The 21,713-nt window shown below is 34.5% G+C and overlaps 1 protein-coding gene across 1 annotated transcript in view; it reads right to left on the bottom strand.

The window, feature by feature from the left end:
• Positions 1 to 21,713, bottom strand: part of Nup62cl (nucleoporin 62 C-terminal like) — a 112,609-nt gene that overhangs the window by 60,959 nt on the left and 29,937 nt on the right. Inside the window, exons 2-4 of the mRNA XM_023708002.1 lie at positions 12,862 to 12,975; positions 11,143 to 11,238; positions 5,746 to 5,902 (exon numbers count right to left, since the gene is read on the bottom strand). Coding sequence (XP_023563770.1) covers positions 5,746 to 5,902; positions 11,143 to 11,238; positions 12,862 to 12,919 — 311 coding nt within the window. The 5' untranslated portion in view covers positions 12,920 to 12,975. The remainder of the gene's footprint in view (positions 1 to 5,745; positions 5,903 to 11,142; positions 11,239 to 12,861; positions 12,976 to 21,713) is intronic.

Here is a 21,713-nt window from a genome sequence, read left to right as displayed (position 1 = left end):
AAAAAAAAAACTACATTACTGTAAAAGAATTGAAAAGGACAACAGAAAGTGGAAGGCCATCTCTGCTCCTGGATCATTGTCAAAACGAACATACTTCTAAAACTGATATATAGATTTAATGTTATCCCAATCAAAATACTAATAGCATACCTCACAGAACAAGAAAAAAAATCCTAAAATTTATGGAAGCAATAGGTTATCTTTTCTCCAGTGTACCTTTTGGCCCTTTTGTTAATGTTCAGATATCTGAACATTTCTGGACTTGTTTCCAGAGGCATTACTCAGTTGCATTGATCCAAATGCCTATTTTTAATGCTAACACATGACTTTTTAAAAAAATCACAGTAGCTTTGTAGTATAATTTGAAGTTTACAAGTGTGATGTCTCCTGCTTTGGTTTTGCTGGCCATGATTACTTTTGATATCTGAATCTCTTCAGCTAATTCTGTAATTATGGGGTACTAGAGATCAAACTCAGGTCTTGTGCTTACCAGGCAGGCGCTTTAGACTGTTGAGGTATCTGCCCAGCCTAATTCTATAATTAGGAACTGGCATTCTTGAGTCTGTTAAAATTTGTTTTTCTACAAACAGCCAGTATGGTTCAGTGAGAGGAACGATTTGTGGTAGTAGTGTTTGGACAGGATATCCTGGCTGCTTCTTGCACTGTGGATGACCACTAAGAAGATAACAATGTGCAATGTATTAATTATTGAAAATGTCCTATTAATCAGCTTGGAAAGTGTCTCATTGATATTTGTTTCTCAATAAAATTTAAAAAACCAAAAAAACAGACAAACAAAAAAGAAAGAACATGGTAGAACCCTAAAATATTCAAACAATCCACAGGAAGGTAAGAAATAAGGGAAATGGAAGAACAAATATCAAAGGTAAAAACAAGTAAAATAGCAGACTTAAGCCCTAACACATCAGTAATTACTTTAAATGTAAATGTTTTACATGTACCAGTTAAAAGATAGAGAGTGATAGAATGGCTAATAAGCAATCCCACAATATGCTGTCTACAAAACTCACTTCAAAAGAAATGTGTAGCTAGGATGAGAGTAAAAGACTGGCAAATGATGAAAGATTAATTTTTTAAAAGGAATGGCTATAGAAGTACTGGATAAAGTAGACTACAGAGCAAAGAGAATTACCAGAGTCAAAGAGGGTCATTACATAATGATAAAGGAATCGGCACCAAGGAAGGCTAACAACTCTAAATGTATAAGCAAGAGAGAACAATACTAGTTGGGAGCTTCATACAACGACTCTCTGTAACTGAAAGAACTACACAGAAAAGCAAAAAAGATACATACCGGCTAATACAGCAATAAAGCAACAGCTTCTCACATGTATAGAACAGTCTACATAACAGCAAAAAACAGAATTTTAACATATCAGTGGAATAGTAATCAAGATAGATCCTTTACTTACCCATAAAGCAAAGATAAACAAATAAAAACACTAAAATCATACTGGTCATGTTCTGATTATAACAGAATCAAACTAGAAATCAGTCCAGAAAGAAAAAAATGAAAATCCATAAATATTTGAAAATTAAACAGCTACTGCTAAATAAACCATGGATGAAGGAGGAGTTTTCAAATAAAATTTATAAGTATGTAAAAGTGAAATAAAGATATAAGAATGAAATATGTGGGAAATAGCTACTGTAGTACTGCAAGGTATATTTACTGCATCAAGTGTTTACATTAGAAAAAGTAAGACATAAGAGTCTAACCTCATATGTCAAAAAAACTATAAAAAGAACAAGATGAATTGATGAATCCCAAAGGAAGGAAGTAATAGTTGTACATATCAATGCAACTGAAAACAGGAAAATTATAGAGAATAATCAATTAAATAAAAACTGGCTTTTGCAGAAAAGATCAACAAAACTGATGCAAGAAACAAACTCCCAACATTAGAAATGAAATGGGAATATCTCCATGATTATTAAAAGTACAATAAAAGTATACTATGAACAATTTTATGTTTATAAATTTAAGATAGAAAACGAGCGAGTTCCTTGAAAACTTCATGCTACTGAAGCTTATTGAAGATGAAAGAGAGAACTTCAATAATTCCAGAATAAATGTATAAATTGGTTTGTAAGTAAAAGATCCCGTAAAGGAATTTTCTGGACCCAGAAGGTTTCACTGAAGAATTTTACCAACATTTAAGAAATAACACCTACTTTACACTATTTCTTCTAGAAAACATGACTACCTCCTGGATCATTTTTAAGTCAAGTATTACTCTGATATCAAAAAGTAAAGATAAGAAAAAGAAAAAAATCGCAAATCAGTATCTTTCATGAACTTAGCCACAAAGTATCCAAGAAAAATATTAGAATGCCACATGAAAACACACACACACACACACACACACACACACAATCACACACATTATAGCATGTTAGTAACAATGTTACAACATGGTATAACAAAATGCACACACACATTAGAACATGATCAAGCAAGATTTATTCCACATATGGCAGATATGCAAGACTTGGCTTCACATCTGAAAGCCAAGCAATGTAATCATCTATGGCTCCAAGATAAAGAAGAATCTCAACTGAGGCTAGAAGAATTTGGCACAAAAATGCCCATATGACTTCTGACAAAGATGTGAAAGTGCCAGGCACAGTGGCATACACCTAAAGTCCCAGCTACTTAGGAGGCTGAAATATGAGGATCCCTTAAGTCCAAGACTTTGAAGCCATCCTAGGCAACATAGCAAGACCTTCTAAGGGTATAAAAGCTATTTATTCAGTAGAAGAAGACAACCTTTCAAGAAATGATGCTGGAGAAAACTGAACATTGACCATACATGCCCAACTTACATCCCACAGATTTGCATATATATATATATATATATATATATATAAACTATATTCTATATTACATATTTTTTGTGGTCCCATTTAAGACAAGTGTATATTCCTAATGGGGAAAATTACCTTGACCCAAACCTTACACATTACATAAAAATTAACTCACAATAGATCCCTAAAACTTTTAGAAAAATATAGAAAATCTTTGAATTGGGAAAAGTATTCTCTTATAACTGACACTATATGCATAATCCATTAAAAGAAAAATTGATAAATTACACTTCAACTAAGTTCTTGTTCAGCAGAACAATATTAAGAATATTAATAGACAAGTTAGAGAATATAATTTTAAGACATTTATCTGACAAAGAACTGGTATCTAGAATATGTAACAAACTCTCAAAACAAAACAGCAGAAAACTAAATAACCAAAGTAGAAAATGCACAAAATATATGAACAGACACATCATCAAAGATAAAATTATGGCAAACAAACACCTGAAAAGATGGTCAACACTATTAGCCATGAAGAGAATGCAATTTCAAGTCACAAGATACTACTTCATATCTATCAGAAGAACTCAAGCAAAAAAATAGTGACAACATCCAAATCTGACAAGGATATGGACTACCCAGGATGCTCAGACATGGCTGGTTGTCACAAAGAATGGCATAACCACTCCAGAAAATAAGTTGATGATTTCCTTAAATAAACACAGTCACAATACTACCCACTAGCTATACTCCTGGACATCCCAGAGACAAGAAATTTATGTTCACAGAAAAGTTTATACAAATGTTTGTACCAATCTGAAGTACAAATGAGTGGTCAAACAAACCACAGTATACCACAGTACTGTGGAGGACCACCTGAGCAGCTCTCCTTGAAAGAAGAGTGATTGTCTCCATTTTGACTGAGCCTGACCCTATTTCCTTGTATTGTTATGCACAGAGCTGCCTAGGACTTCTGTTTATCCTTCAATTGGCCTTAAGCAATGTATATTGGTCTAGCTGAGGTGCTGGTGATAGTCTTTGAAAGTGGCATGCGTGTTTCCCTGGTAACCTATACCTGCTGCTCTTTAATGTGAGCCGGGTTGAGACAGGATGGTAGAGCTAATGCTCCCGCGACGCCAGCTGGGATGAGCCTGGAGACAGAGGCCATGACTTCCTGGGGCTTGAAAGGCTACACCAAAGCTGAAGCACCAGACTTACCAAAACATTAGATACTATGTAATGCAGATTACTCTCTCTGCATATCCTCTCTGCATATGGCAGAGGTAAATTTAGGCCACCCACCTAGCTCACCTCATAGTAGTCTCTTTCTCATTATTCTCAGTCAATCCTCAAGCCACTCCCCCACTGAATAAAACTGGGTGAGGTCCTGGGTCGCTCTCTTGGTTCCTGAAAGCCATCTTCATGGCTGGACTTAGAGCCCCTTGACTCCCCGATGATTGAAGATATAATTTAGTGACATTATCTTTGCTGTGGGTTGCATTGTAAGTGGTAGACTGGAATCAATTTGATGGGATTCCAATAACGTAACTTTGGGATTACAAATAGTGGCTTCTTGGACGAGACAAGGACCTGGAAGTGTCTCCTACACAGTACCATGGAATATTACTCAGAGATGAAAAAAGAACAACTAGAGTGAATTTCAAAGAATTATATAAACAGTAAATGTCAATCCTTGACAGTCACACATGGATGTACCCACGTATATAACATGCTTGAAATGTCATGATTATAGAAATAAGGATATTAGTTGTGGCCCAGGGTTAGGGAATCAGAAGGAGGTAATACATGTGGCTATAAAAGGGCAACAGGGGAATGTTGTGGTGATGGAATATTCTGTGTCTTAACTCTATGAATGTCACATCCTGGTTGTGATATTATACTATAGTATTCTAAGATGTGTTCATTGGGGGAAGCAATATAAAGGACACACAGATGTTTTGTATAGTCTATAACAACATAAGCTCTTGAGCAGGGGTATCCTACCTGTGGCCTACAGTAATGTAGTAATGTTGGCCCCTTTTTTTTTCTGAAAGAAAGGAAATTGATTGGGTCACATATAAAGTTTATTATACAGTTAATGTATATAAGTAATGAAATTTTCCTTTAAGTTTTTTATTATAAAAGAAGAAATGAGGGGAAAAACCCTGAAGACCTCAAGTTGAACATTCCTATGAGAGCTCAACTGCCTGATTTTTAATTCTGGATCAGTCATTACTAAGTATGTGACCATGAGTGACTTATATTCATAAAGTGCCTATGTGCTCCAGCTTTTTTACCTATAAAGTGTGAACAAAAATAATCCCTAAATAGAAATAGCTAATTAACAGTGGTTGTTATATTATCTATTTTTATCATCAAATCTGTTGCTCAGATTAACAGATATGGTTATGCAAGATTGGAGAAATAACTGAATATTAACACTTGCTTTAAAGAAATCTTAATTTTTTCCTTGTCATTTTTTAAAAATTTATTTTAAAGAGAGTATAATAATGTATTATGTATGTTACCCTGTTTCTGCCTTATTTTCTATTTGTTTTTGCTTCTGTTTTTACTCTTCAAAATTAAATTAAATTAAATTACAAAAAGCAAACAAAAACAGTCTATATTTCATAGTTTTATTGAGGGGATTAAGTGTTCTTAAACCATTGTTTCCTTGCTAAACATACAGTAATTACACAAAAAATAGTAGGTATTACTAGTAAGGTTAATGAATGCATTATAATGTGATGCAAAAGACTATTGGTTATTCAACTTTCTAAGCTACAGAAGCCTTTCTCTGTTATCTAAACTCATTTACCTAACTTCAGATGCTATTTCAAAGCTACAGAAGCAAACTGAGTCTCTGATGTAATAAAATAAAACTCGCATGAATTTTCAAATAAATAGGCTTACTTAACAGTAGAGGTAAGAGGTACAGAAGAAATGCTGACTAGGTCAGTGTTATTAATTCCAGTTGATGTCAATGGTCTTCCACTCAGATTAAGGCCACTGGTAACTGTGGTAATGGTGTTGGTGGTAACAGTGGTAGTAGTAGTTGTGAAAGTTGTAGCTAGAAAATAAAATAAATAATGTTAGTAAGAAATAATAAATGCTTCACTTAAGCCCTGACCATTTAAGGTTAAGAACTAAAGAGTCATTTTTAAGAATATGTACATTAACTAAAATTGTAGACTTAATTACTGTAATATGAAGTGATATATATGGCAGGCCAAATATCTGGGTTAACTTTCCTGCTACAAACTAAAACTCTTAGATAAATTAACTAAAAAATGAAATAAAACTTAACAAGATCTTATAATCATTGAAGAAATTCAGTCAAACCAGGCATACTAGTGCACACCTGTACTAGGGAGGCTGAGGCAGGAGGATTGTTTCAAATTCAAGGCCAACCTGAACTGTGTAGTGCGAACTTGTTTCAAAACAAAACAAAACAACAACAACAACAAAAAGAAAAAGAAAAATTGAATCAATCCTCAAAATGCTTCCCATAAAGAAAGTTCCTATGGATGTTAAGGTTAATAAAGAACTTCATTGGCTTTGGAGATGACTAGGGGAGGATTAACAAAGCATACTTTTAGGTGTGTTGGTGTGGATTATGAAGGTGTGATCCTGGGTTCTGTACCCTGTCCCTGGACTTTTTCTCTCTGGTGCGGTTCCAATGACCTGTTTCCCAGTCACCATAAACTAAGCATCTTTAATCTGGCATGCCCCTCTGCCATGATGCTCCTGCCTTGAGTCCACAGACCCTAGAATGCTCTCAAATCATGTGCCAATGTAACCCTCTTCTCCTTTAAGTTGTGGGTGTTGGTATAGTGTCTCAGTGATGGGAACTAATGCTAATACAACTTTAGATCCACATGACATCACTGGTAAATTCTACTAAACATTCCTGGAAAGAATAATTACAATTTTAAAAGAAATCTCTGTATATTTTTTGCATACTTACATACTTAAATCTGTATAATGAACTCCTACACATGAAATTGCTAGATCAAAGGGTAAGCATGCTCTAAATTTTAGTATCTCATGAAATTATCCCACTAAAATGATCTTGCCACTGTATAGTACTATCAATAAGGCCAAATGCCTGTTTCTCTACACTATACCTAGTACTAGGTATATATCTTCATTAGCCAAGCAGGCAAAAGCCTCTCAAAGCTTTATCTACAGCCCAGACCTCTTTCTTACGTGTTTTTCTCTTGCACCCCTACTAAAACACCTTGCCCTCTTACAGATGAAATCCTGAGATTATTTTACAGTCTACCTTAAACTCATTTCCCATATTTTCCACCCATTTTTCTCTTAGTCATACTTTCTTAGTCATAGTTTTGGGAGCTTTAATAGCACTTTGATTCTTACTACACACTGAGCACTTAAAGAATAATGCACAGAAAACTGTGCCTGGGAGGATTAGGAATATTTTCTTCTTTTTTATTTTATATATTTTCAAATGTTCTTGCAATTAAATGCTATTTTTGTAACATTAAATTTGTTATAGAACTATAACATATATGTAATTGTCTTATGTTGGCCTTGCTTTTTTAATTAGCAATATTTTCAGGTTAATGGTTGCATTATATAAATATGGAATGTATGGTGCCTGTCACAAGCACTGACTATTCCAAGGGAGCCTGGCCTACCTATTCCTGCTGTGGGAATAGGCTCAGACACCCCTTCTTCATTTCAGATAACTTTTCTTTGCTCTTGGTATACAGTTGATTGAGTCTGGGTACAGGGAGCCATTCTTTATGTTTATGGGAGGCTTTGGCACAAAATGTTCTAGCCAAACATGGATAAGATGGATCAGTACCTTCAAAAATTTAGCAACACAGAAGAATCCAACTCTAGGTAGAAACATGGAATGCTTCCAGAAATATGAAGAGTCAAATTATAGGAAGAAATTTGAAAATGTTTCCAAAAATGTCGGAGGCATCAGCCTGCAGGCAGTCAGAGTTCAAAGAGAAATAACACAGGAAGGACATGAAGTACAAATAAGGGTCATGAATAAGTTAAAATTATCAATAAAGTAAATCAGAAAGACAATATAAAAGGTAAAACCAGTGGAAAACTTAAAAAAAACAGAAAAACATAGATGAGGGGAAAATAACCAAATAAAGTTTGTGGAATATTTAATCTAGGCAGATCTTAAATCTGAGTAATTCTTAAGCTCCAATTTCTTTGAAGCAGCAGTGCCACAGCAGTGTCTGTATTTGCCATTTTTAAGACTTAGTTTTCCTTTTAGTACAAGGATCCTTTACAATAATTCTCAATTCTTTGTGTTAGTCCTTTTGAGGGTCAAATAAGCATCACAGAGTAAGACTCTACTCAATCATAAAACATCTCTGGTATCACAAACAAAATTAGAACGTTGATGAGATTACAGATTGGTTCTGGGAAGTGTTTATGTTTTTGACAGGTGGATGTCATTTTTCTTCATCTGAAACAAAAATTTATCTGAAAGAAAATCCTACTTCATAAATGCTGAAAATTAATTATCCTATCAATGGAGGCATTTTATTGATTAATTCACTCAAACTAGTAACAACTACATTCAAGAAAGAATGTTTTCAATAAAAGCAACTACACGTCAAGAAATGGAGAAAAAAATATGTATCATTCTTTTAAAGGAACATATCTTCATCCAAAGACTATATTCTAAAAAAAAAACCCTCTGTATTTTATGACAGCTACAGATACACAAAGATACACATTTAGGAGGAAATCGCAAGTTCTAGGATTGAGAATGTGTCAGTGCAATACCATTTTTATAAAATGGGTAAATTTAGTGTATGTTTTATATACCTAGGAAAAAACTAGAAACACCAAACAGTTCTCCCTAGAGGAAGTGATACTATCACACCTCCACTAAAGAAACAATTGAATAGGGGAAACAAAATACCCCCCCAAAAAGATATTGAAAGATACCTTTGGAAAATTAATACCTGTTCCCATAAACACAAAGAAATATTGAGTCTTGGAACTTTGGGCCTTACAAAAAAATGGTAAATCTATTTTACTCTTTTTATACAGTATTTTTGTTCCTTCTATTCTTTTTTTCTTTTTTTTCTTCTTTCTTTCTTTCTTTCTTTCTTTCTTTCTTTCTTTCTTTCTTTCTTTCTTTCTTTCTTTCTTTCTTTCTTTCATCTTTCTTTCTGGTGGTACCACGGATCAAACTCAGGAATGCTGCTGAGCTACATCCCCAGCCCCATTTTATGTTATTTTCAAAGGCGTAAATTAGTTCTGGCATATTCAAATAACGACATTTTAATTGAAACCAAAAGAAGAAATAAGACTTGAGAGTGAAGGTTCTATCACTATAACTTCAGTCTAAGTTATTTATTTATTTATTTATTTATTTATTTAACTTATTTGATACAGGGTCTCACTACGCAGTTCAGACTCATAGTGATCCTCATGTCTCAGCCTCCCCAGTGCTGGGATTACAGGTGTGCACCACCATGCCTGGGTTCTAGGTCAGCACAGTGCATCTGGGATAGCCAATTCTACACTATCTGTATAGTGAAAAGGAAGCACGGTTCTATAAATAATACAAAATAACTGAATCAAAATTTCATTTTACATTTAAATAAATTTCATTCTGACAGGCTTAATCATTATATAAAATGATGAAAATATCCTTTAAGAGATCTCGTGGTAATAACTTTCCTGTAACAACTTTCCAGTCCTGTTTACTGATCAACAACTATACATCTTAATCTATGCTGGGGTTAGACACTATCACCTTCCCAGATTCATAGGAAAAATATGATTGACAAAAAGCAAGCTTCTCTTCAAAACTTGAGGGTTGCACTTAGGCCTATGGAAATCCCAAAGATCTGTAAATTTTCTGATGTAGATATTTGAAAGCTCTTCTGCAAGGGTGGTTTGTGAGATGAAGTATTGGAACAACTAAATTAATTTGGAGAGAAGGAAAGTTGAGTAGACATAAGAATTCTGGGTTGGGAGTGTCAGGTTGATACAGGATCTGATGGTGAGGAGGGTAAGTACATACAGTAATAGCAAATGGAGTGGTGCTAAGGGATGGGCCAGAGACAAAGGCACACCAGTTTACAAGAAAGAATTTGAGCTTTAGATGTATAAAAAGTAGGTTAAGACAGTCACTAAAGAGCTTGTTAATTCCCATTTCAGCAACTCAATTCATGGATGAAACAATCTGGTTTTTTTTCAGTATTTTTTAGTCATAGTATAAAATACATATCTTATAAATATGGTGATTTGTAAAGTTCTTATAACACATCATTTACAATTCTCTGGTTGGCCATTTAAGCTACTGCATGGTAGAAACTCAGCAAATATTGATCATTTAGGAATATATTTTAAGTTTAAAAAGGGTTGACTTTTATTTTATGCAGGCTTGGAGAAAGATTCACTTCAGCCCTAAGCAAATTAAAAATAAAAAAAGACTTTCCTTCTTAAATGGTCAGTTTATTTTTTATTTTTATTTTTTGGGGGGCAAAACCGGGGAATGAACTCAGGCTCTTGCACTTGCCAGGGAAATGCTTATTCCACTGAGCTATCTTCCTGGTCCCTAAATAGTCAGTTTAAAAAGCAAATGAATCACGATCTCCTAGCTCACACTAGCTACAGACAATAAGTAACAAAATTTTCTTTCATCTACAACCTGACTAGCTCCTCATTGATAAAAACAAACTTTGGATAGTTTGGAAACAACTTTAGGAGAAGATTGACTCTACTAGAGGACAAAACTTAATATTGAGAGGAAAAAACCTTCATTAATCCCAACATATTAAACACTATCAGTAATAAATTCTTAAGTGTCAAATTGACAAGAGTGTGATAATAATTTTGTCTATGGTCAAAGAAATACCATTTAAAACATTTGTTTTCAATGCTGGTATCAAACCCAAGGCCTAGCACATACTAAGAAAGTGTTCTCTCACTGAGCTATATTTCCCACCCTAATTATAAATTTTATTTAACTTATGGTATGTATACATACTTGTGGGATACATTATGATTTTCAATACATAATAGTCAATGGGCAATATTCAAGGCAGGACATCAGTTACATTACTTCATTGTTCATTGATGGATGAATGGTCAAAAAAGTATTAGCACTGATATCAGCTGTCTCATTTTTCCCTTTGGCAATCTTCTATATTGGCATAGCATTGGAGACTATGACAAGATAATCACAATACACTTTGACAGTCCTAGAAGCTGTAAAAATGCTATGTATTTACTGTTCGTTATATAGTACATTTCAAATTAGTGTCCCAACACATCCCAATAATTCTAAAAACTTACTAGATGTGGAAGCTGCTTCGCCTACTCCAGAGAATTCTATTCCAAATTCCAATGTTATACCACCAAGTATTCTAGTTGAGGTTGTTGGAGCACCAACTATAGAGAAAAGACAGAATTAACTATCACCCTTTAATAAAAAATTGAGAAATTTATGTAGAATAGTAAAAGTCTCATAGAAACTCAAAAAACCATAGTCAATCCATTTACATGAAATTCCAAAAAAGGCAAATCTACTGAGATAGAAAATAGAATAAATAGTATGGTGATCTGTAATAGGACAAGGTGCTAAAAGTAGATAATAGTGAGTATACAATTGAGTACACTGACATGTACCTTTAAAATAGTTTGATTTTATGATATGCAAACTATAATTAATTAAAGTTAATTAAATATACTGTGATTCAGGCATCTTTTCATTTTGTAGGGAAGGACATCAGAGGCAGAAAGGGGAAAAACCTGTCAAAAGTCAGATGGCAAGTTTTTAAACATAGAATTACATTTAATTCAGTAATTTAACTGTAAATCTCATATTTGGCATGGTTGTATTCATCAAATGACATTCATTAAACTCATTATATTTGAAGACATTACTTACATGTCTCAAAATGATTCTAGAATCACAGTCATGTCTCAAAACTGAAGTCTTAACAGAAAATGCAGATCATGTAATAACCAACAATTCTAACTAATATCATCCTATCCTAACTGTACAAGTGGGTGAGTATTACTGCTATTTGTCAGGCTATCCTAAGTGTCAGAATGCCTTGGAAAGTTTGGTACCCATAAATACAAACAATCTTGCTATCACAAAACTTAGAGGGGACCATATTGCAGCTAAGATTATAATACAACAAAGTTTAACAATGAACTTCAAGGCACTGTGAAAATACCTCAAAGGCAGTGAGTTTATAAGTATCTGCAAAAAAAATTACCCAGGATATAGACAAAATTCAATATTTTTATTGTATATATTAGTCTACTAATGGAAGATCTAGTAATGTAGAAGTAGAAATTACAAGATAATTAATGATCTACTTCTCAACTCAAAGCATTCAGATAGTCCTCTTCAGAGGCAAGGTCCTGAGACATCACACACAAATCACATGAGTATCAATTAGAATTCTGTAACTATAGCTGATTCTTGGCCATGTCCCTCTTTTGACAGATACAATGTAAAGACCATAGACTTGGTCTATATAGAAGAATAATCTATAACAATTCTCCAACATTTCTTTGACATTTTGTTTTCTTCACATGGATAATAGGAACTTTGTCCCTTAAGACACACTTGGAAAAACTCTCACTTCCTATTCTTAGTAAACTCAAGTTGTTTCAAAATATCATAGAGTTAATGAATTAGATGCTTAAATTTATCATTTTAAGCTACAATTACCATATTGTAATAACCATGTTAACAAAAAATACTTTAGAGCTAAAGCCATGACAATTAGGCTCTAAGCAAAGCTACTATTGAGAGCAATAGTTAGTTCAAACACAATAATTTAGGGCCAGGGAGATGGCTCACTGGAATAAGCACTTCCCTAGTAAGCACAAGGGCCTGAGTTCAATCCCTGGTTCCGCAAAAAAAAAAAAAAAATCATAATGTTATTCATTTCAAAGAAAACACAATAATTTATTAGATGCAGGTGAACCATACAGATTTGTAGCTCACATTGCCAAATTAAAATAACATTATTCTTTGAAATAAATATAACTTACATAAGAGCTCCGTAGCAGCTGTGGAGGCAGAAACATTTGATATTGTAGTAAACAGCATGGTGCTTGAACTAACTGTAGTAGTGACAGCAGTAGATGATGGAACCAAACCTAAAACTCACAGTAGCAAGCAGAAAGATGTGTCATTAAAAATAATTTTTCAAAAATGAAACAATATTATTACAACATTCACATATGGAGAAATAAAAACAAAGTGTTATACCTTTAAAGCTAATAAAAATAGTAAAAATATTAAATGAAAAATATTAAATGATTGATTTAAAAAAATAATTCATCTGTACACCTTAGTATATAGCCAGGATTCTACCACCTTCACAAAATTACACAATTCTAAAAAAGTCAATATAAGGAAAGGAATCCATTTTCAAAACTGTGCATTAAAAACCCTGTGGAACTGTTCCTTAGTGAAATATCCATAATTGGCAGAGTATTTTTTAGTTAGAAACGCTGAAAATTTTTCTAAGGGCATAGAGCAAATGAAACATTTATTCAAGAACCCACTAAATCTCAGTAATATAACAGTGAAACTCTATGGTACAGGAGCTACAATCCACTCCTTTCCTACTCCCCATCCTTCCCTCACCTTGATACAAGTTACATGTCATGTAAGAATAGCCAAGAAGACTAGGTTCCTTCTGCCTCCAGCTCTCACTCAAAGGATACAGTGTCTCAGTGGGAAGCTCAAGCAGCCAACATTCCTCATCAACTCCAACACAGATGTGAAGGGATACTCAACACATCCAACACAAATTTTGACAACTATGACCAAGAATTCAGAGGCTTGCTTCCTGTAGCCAGCCCTTACCCACACAACAGAGGTTCTGTTCCAGGCATAGAGGGCTTAATATACTGATTACTTTAGCCCAGCTCATTTTGAGAACTAATTTCAGATCTGAAAAAGTAACCAAGAAGACCAATGGCTATTTCCACTGCTCAGTACTAAAAATATTCACTTCATGATTTTCCCCAAGTTAAAGGCTGCTTATAAGAGAGCTTCCAATCTATTCTCAAAAGAAATGACTTTATTTGAAATAGAATATGAAGGAGTTCAGGTTATAATATTTCACATTTATCAGTGTCAGCCATGTGGATGGGTCACAGCCATTGCTTGACCAATTTGCTCTCTGTGAAAGCTTGAGAGAATGTTTTCCCTCCATATGACTCTCCTTAGGCACACTCTACATCATCAATCACTTTCCTCTGTGAATCCATAATCTCCTTGATCAGTAAATTTGGGACACCACTGAGTTACAGGATGTTATAGTACAGGAGGTTCTCTTATGTCCCAAGCCCTCACTGACCTTGAAGAGCTAGGTCCACAATGTTGGCTGTCCTTGTAGTCCTTCTTTTTCTCTGTTTTCATCTGCAACTTAAGTTGTTAACCTTCCATAAGAGAAGCTTAATGATACTGTTACCCTAAAATATAGGCTGTTGAGCTTAACATCAGTATCTGTCTGAATATCAAACATCTTAGACATAAATATCTACAAAATGCTGTGCAGGGCTTCAGGGTAAATCCTGAGGGGATTTGACTGACTTTGTCAGATACAAAAGTTACATTTTTTGTTATATAGTTCTTGCTTTATGTTGGTCTTAACCATCCAGCAGAAAAGTATAAAAATGAGGTATAAAAAGCAAAGCCATATTAATATGCTGAGCTGTGAAAGGCTCAAGTTAACAACTTCTGACATTGCCAGTCGTGTGGATAACCACTACGATTATAGACTACTGTACCATATTGGATTACTTTGCTGAATTGATGCACCTACAATATATGAATGGCAATGGAATATCCATCTCTGACAAAAATAAACAAATAAGATGGACATAAATGAAGGATCATTTTGTAGTGAAAAAAAATCGGTATATACAAAATAGTTAGCATAGATATACAGCTACTTTCTCTTAGTTCAATGAGAGGCAAGTTTTGAACTAATAGTGTATAGACAAGATATCATATCTGCATCTTGTCCTATGAATTAACTGCTATGAAAACAACAATATGCAATGTATTAATTATTGTAACTGTCCTACTAACTTGTTTTGAAACTGTCTCATTGCTACTTCTTTCTCAATAAAATTAATATTAAAAAATGATTCCACATTTAAACAATCAAGCTTTGGTGATGAGCATTTGGAGGAGACAGATGGATACCTGTGAGCAAGGATTTCAACTCTTAAGTTTAGACCATAAGTATTATGGTTTGTGTCTAGATGTCCCCCCTTCAAAGCCTTATGCCATCATAGGGCTTTCTTTTTTCTCTTTGCAGGTGGCTGAATCTAGTTGTGTGATTCATTTCTGGTGCAATGGTGAGATTAAGGTTGGGTCAATGTTGGACTGGTACTGCCCTAATTGTGGTACACTATATACAGTATGAGGAACAGAAAGAGGCTTGTTCCCCTTTTCCCTGTTGCTTTGCCTTTTCTGATCACCATGAATTGCTCTTCTCTCTGAAGTCACCCTGCCTTGGAGCCAACTGATTATGGTCTGAAACCTCTACTACCTATGAGCTAAATAAATCTTTACTTCTTTAACTTTTTTTCTTTTGTATTTTTAGGGAAAGGACTGCAAGGTGTTCAAGTCTCACTACTGGAGATTCATAGCAACCCACCTGTTTACAGCCCACCAAGAGCTGGGATTACAGGCACATGCCACCACACCCAGTCTCAATTGCTGTCTCAGTGCACCCTGGGGGCGGGGTTTGGGTTAGGGTATGTATTGTTTACATCACCCTGTTTCTGGTTTGTTTTTGTTTTATTTGTTTTTAGCTCTTTGAAATAAAAGAAAACTGTAATTAAAAAAGAAAAATCTACAGTAAACATTATTATTAGTGATTAAAAATAGAATATTTTCCAATTGTCTTCAAGAACAAAACAAGGATGTCTGCTCTTACCACTTCAACACTATATTGGAAATTTGGCCAGGGTCATGAGACAGAAAAATAAATAAAAAGTATTCACATCCAAAGTGAAGAAGTAAAACTACCTCTATTCACAGACAACATTATCATTAATACAGACTATACCGGGCCAGCCAAATAGCTCAGTGGATTAAAGAGCCTGCAAGCAGGTGCAGGGGCTGGGGGTTCGGTCCTGAGGCCTGCCATGCCAGCCCTGCCCCAAGGGCACGCTGAGATGGCAATTGAGACTGGGAATGGGGGCATGCACCTGTAATCCCAGCTCTTGGGAGGCTGTAAACAGGTGGATCACTACAAGCCCAATCTAGTAGTGAGACCATGAACACCCTGTAGATCCTTCCCTAAATTAAAAAAAGACTATTCCAAGAAATCTATACACAGTTTATTAGAAAAATGAGTTCAAGGAACCAGGTATGATGGAACATGCCTGTAATCTCAACACTCAGAAGGCTGAGACAGATGAATCACCCCAACTTTGAAGCTAACCTAGGTTACATAGTTAGTTAGTTTTGACCCTGTCTCAAAAAACCCAAACAAATTTAAAAAAAGAAGGTTGCAGGATACAAGATCAAAACCTAAAGATAAATATATGTCCATATTATAACAATAGAGAATAAAAAAACTAAATTAAGAATTTAATTTCATTCATTGTTGCTCCAAAAGAATAAAATAATTTTAAAAACTAACAAAAGAATTATAAGACACCCAAAATATAAAATATGATTGAAAGTAATTGAAAGTTCTCTATATAAATGGAAAATTTATGCTTATGTATGAAACGACATTATTATTATGGTGTGTTATTCAGATATGCCCCTCAAAGATTACTTACATTGTAATACCCACAACCTGTGAACATATGATCATACTTGACAAACAGGACTTTACAGATAGAATTAAGGTGAAATATTTTTGAGATTATCTTGGATTATCTATGTGAAAATATCTAATGCCATAAGGCTTTTAAAGTAGAGAACCTTCCCAGGTGGTGGTCAGAGGAATGATCAGAAAGATACAAAGTTGCTGACAAAAATGGCCAGTGAGCACATGAAAACATACTCAATGTCATCAGTCATCAGAGAATTGCAAATCAAACCCATAATGGAAAACCACTTCAAGTCCATTAAGATGACTAGAATAAAAAAAAAAAGATAATATCAAGTGTAAGCAAAAGTGGAGAAATCGGGCAGGGGAGATGGCTCAGTAGAATAAGCGCTTCCCTGGCAAGTACAAGGGCCTGAATTCAATCCCTGGTTCCACAAATAAATAAATAAATAAAAATAAAAATAAATAAAAGTGGAGAAATTAGGAATCTCATATACTGCTGGTGGGAGTACAAAATAGTGTAGCTTTCGAAAAGCGTCATTTTCTCAAAGGGTTAAATGTAGGTATCATACAATCTACCAATATTATGCCCAAGAGAAAGGAAACATATTCACATAAAATATGTATATGGACATTCATGACAGTATTAGACAAAAGATGGAAACAACTCAAATGTCCATTAACTGATGAAAGGATGGAAAAGATACAACATACCCATATGATAGAATTTTATTTGCCTTTAAAAGAAAAAGAGGCACTGACACATGCTACAATGTGGATAAGTTTTGAAAACATGCCACGTGAGGGCTGGCCAGATAGCTCAGTGGACTAAAGCTCCTGCTTAGGCAGAGGGCAGCGGCAGGGGTTCGATCCCTGGCATGCCATGCCGGCCCCACAATGAGATGGCAATTGAGACTGGGCATGGTGGCGTGTGCCTGTAATCCCAGTGCTTGGGAGGATGAAAGCTGGAGAATTACTATGAGTCCTATCTATGTAGTGAGACCTTGTAGGTCCTGCCGACCCTGTACCAAATTAAAAAAAAAAAAGCCACGTGAAAGAAGCTAATCACAAAAGATCAAATAATGTACAGTTTGATGTATATGAAATATCCATAATAAGGAAATCTATAGAGGTAGGAAGTAGAATAGTTTCTAGGAAATGGGAAAAGAAAAATATATGCAGTGACTATTAATGGTATAAAGTTTCTTCGGAGCTCATGAAAATTTTCTGCATTGTCTATAGTGACAGTTGCACAACTCTGAATATACTAAAAAGTGACAAATTGAGGTAGGCATAAGGGTATATGCTTGTAAGCCTAGCACTTGGGAGGCTGAGGCAGGAGAACAGAATTTGAGGTTGCCTCTCTAATGAATTGAAAGCCAGCCCATACCACATTGTAACACTTTATCTCAAAAAAAAAAAAAAAGGAAAAGGAAAAGAAAGAATGAAAAAGGACAAAGAATTTTGTACTTGCATTTTCAGTACTGGGGATTGCACCCCCGTCCTTTATACATTTTTGTTTTTGAGACAGGCTCTCACTAAATTGCGTCAGCCTCTGGGAGTCCTGGAACTACACACATGTGGTGCCATACTCAGCTTGAATTTTATACTTTAAATGGCTGAACTGTATGGTATGTTACTTATTCAACAAAAAATATGAAAAAGAATATAAGTTTAGCATAAATTTTCAGAATACATATTATCTGCTTCTTGCTTTAAAATAAAAATATTTATAAAAAAACAAAGCTTGAGAAATTTGCATAAAGATACAAATAAGATTAATGAGTATAATAAGATTAAGAGAAATACCTGAAAACAAAGTCAATATCTTTTGGTCCTTACTATATAGATCACTTAACATGGCACATGAGAGTAAATGTTCAAAACATGGTTCTACTGAATTCAGGCAACTTTTTCTAGGCTTTAACACATAAGTACAGATATTCTAACGTTTCTTCAAAAGGAAAGTTAGTAAATAACTGCACTTGGATCTATTGTTGCCTATATCCAGTTGTAGAATAATTCATGGTAATATAAAACGGCTCCCCAAAACACTTAGGTCTATTAGGAGCAAGGAAGCAGGGGAGAGATGGGGAGATGGAACTGCGAGTGTTACCGTGTACGACCTCTGACTACTTAAATGTGTGCAGAGGAATACCTCTGTTTCATTTAGGAAAAGTACCACGTGTATACTTAAAAAAACAATTTTATATCAAAGCCACTTATATTTACAATTCACTACCTACTGGGAAGGCTGAAGTTTAAGTAAGTTTAACATATGCTTTAATTCATAAAATGCCCATTTGTATCATTTGTTCTTTTTCCTTTTGGAAAATACGATCCCCTAATTACTGATTTTTAATAAAAGTAGGCTACTCAAGGCTATTTACTGATAATTTTGTCAGATTCTGTAAAATCTCCCCTCCTCCAGTTTCACACTGGTTTTTGATTTTGATTTTATTTTATACAAAGTCCAATCTTTCCATCTTTTTTACATTATGCTTTATGTCTGCATATCATGTTTTAAAAGACTCTACCTCCTATACATATGAAAAACGTTTCATTAGTACATGTCTGGAGTATATAATGATTGTGCTCATCCTACAGAGCTGGTACATGGCTATAACACAGCTCAATTTCTTTTTCATCTCCGTCTCCACCCCACCTCCCCACTCCATCTCTTGGTTTCCTTACTTCTTGCAAGAAATCGATCTTACTTTTAAGAGAACACTGCAAATTGCAAATACACTAAAAATAATTTCACCTAACAAATGACAAGAAGTTAAAAACTAGTAATGCACTCTGTTAAGGACACTGTGAAGAAAGAGACATCTTCCTGGGTTCCTAATGGGAGTGTAAATTGGTTGGACTCCTATGGAAAACAAGTGCTCAAAGCTTTAAAAATTACAAATACAAGTATGTTTAGAAACCAGCAATGTTTTTGATAATATATCTGTAAGGAATGTACTTCATGTCATAGAATGATACACTTAAAATGATTAAAATGCTCAATTTTGTGATGTATATTTTGCCACAATAAAAATTTATATGTAAAAAACTATACTTGTATACTGCAAAATGACAGGTAAAATGAAATCTGCTACATCACTGTATTAAAAAGAGGAAATAACTCAAATGTCTATTACTGGGGGACTGCATGGATAAATCATAGAACAGTTAGACCACAGAACGTGATGATGTCATAGAAAAATGTTGAGAAAGCTCTCTGTATACTGACTGATATGGCAAAACTGAAAATTCTTTAAGCATAGTAAAAATATATAGTGTGAGCTTTAAAAATCAGGTACAGAATAGTGCATAGAATATACTATCTACTTAAACAATGATTGATGGCTAAAGCATATATTTTTTAAATTTGCCCAAAAAAATCCATGAAGAAGCTCTGGAAGGATATGTACAACTGCAATCCTTAGCTCAGTGAGAGAACGGAATAGGGCTAAGACAGTGCATTAGGGGACAGTATATCTATTTATAATATTTATAGATTTATTTTTGGAGTCATTTGACTATATTACTTAGAATATTATATATAAATAGTAGGAAGCTGAAGAAGTAGAATCACAAGTTTGAATCCACCCTGGAGAACTTAGCAACTTAGACCTGTCCCAAAATAAAAAAATAAATAATTTTTGCTCTTTTTTTCTGAGACAGGGTATGCAGCTCAGGCTGGCCTTGAGGTCACTTTGTAGATCAGGCTGGTTTCAAACTCCCAATGATTCTCCTGCTTCAGTTTCTATAGTACTAGGATTACAGGCCTGCACTATCACAACATGCAAAAAAAGATTTTTTAAAGGCTTAGAATGTAGCTCAGTATGAAGATCATGAGTCCAATTCCTGGTACCAAAGAATATATACATTTCTTCTTTCCAATCCAAGAAGTATTATTTACACATTTTCATGTTCAGTGATACCTTTAAAATATTTATAGTTGCATTTTCTACCTTTAATTCATGTGAGATTTCTCTTGATTGATCTTTTAAGCAAATATTAATCTTTTTTACAGCCCTCAAAATAGCCAGCTAAGGTAATTGATTTATTCACTATTCCATTCTCACCCTATCATAGATTCCAAATGTCATCATCATAAACATAAGATTATTCTGTATTTTAAAATAATGCACTGATTTTTCTATCTCTGTATTTTTCTATCTTTTCTATCTTTCTCTGATTTTTCTATCTCTGTAACAGCGTTTAAATAATTACAGCTCTAGAATTCATTTATTTTTATTATATAACATTTCCAATGTAAGGAAGAGAATAAATTTATTCATTTTCATGTATTTTCCTTTATGTGCTCCATCATTATTTTCCTTAGGAACAACAGAGATGGCTAGTCTAGTATATTTTTTCTCTGTTTGAACTTCTAAATCTTGTTAAATGCTTCCTTTCTTTGGTTTCTTCAGAGATTCCTATTATGGCTTCACAAGAATTGCTTTAAATGCTATCTTGGCTACTTTTCTCTCATTGCTGGAACAAAATACTTGACACTCAAAATTAAGGAAGGAAAGGTTTATTTAGCTCATAGTGTATGCAAGTTTCAGTCCATATGGCTGGCTGCAAGGCAGAGTAGCACATGGCAGAGGGCAGCAGTTCATGGTGGCAGAAAACAGCTAAACAGCAAGAGCAAAAAGGGAGGAGCACAGTCCAAGAGCAAGCCTCTTTCCCTCCCTTATATTGCTTCCAGGCTATCTGACCCAGGGTGGGTGCAGTACTATATCCACAATCCCAGCAGCACTCAAACCCATAAACCCAGCACTGTATCAAAAATTAATCATAAACTCTAAAAGCCTGCCCCATGACTGTATCAGGCTTTGGGGGGACAACTAGATACAAATCATAACAAATGCATGGGTTAATTTGGGGACAATATATATTTTTATATTACTAAGTCTATGCCTTCAGTGGGTCTTTTCTTTATTTACGTCTTTTATTATGTTCCTTGGTCAAGAATTTTGTAGTGTTCTTTATCTAAATGATGCACATTTTAAAAGTTTAGGGGCCGGGGAGATGGCTCAGTGGAATAAGTGCTTCCCGGGCAAGTGCAAGGGCCTGAGTTCAATTTCCGGTTCT

The sequence above is a fragment of the Octodon degus genome, unplaced genomic scaffold (assembly GCF_000260255.1).
Source record: "Octodon degus isolate 3935 unplaced genomic scaffold, OctDeg1.0 scaffold00321, whole genome shotgun sequence".
NCBI lineage: Eukaryota > Metazoa > Chordata > Mammalia > Rodentia > Octodontidae > Octodon > Octodon degus.
This window is presented reverse-complemented; position numbering and strand designations above follow the sequence as displayed.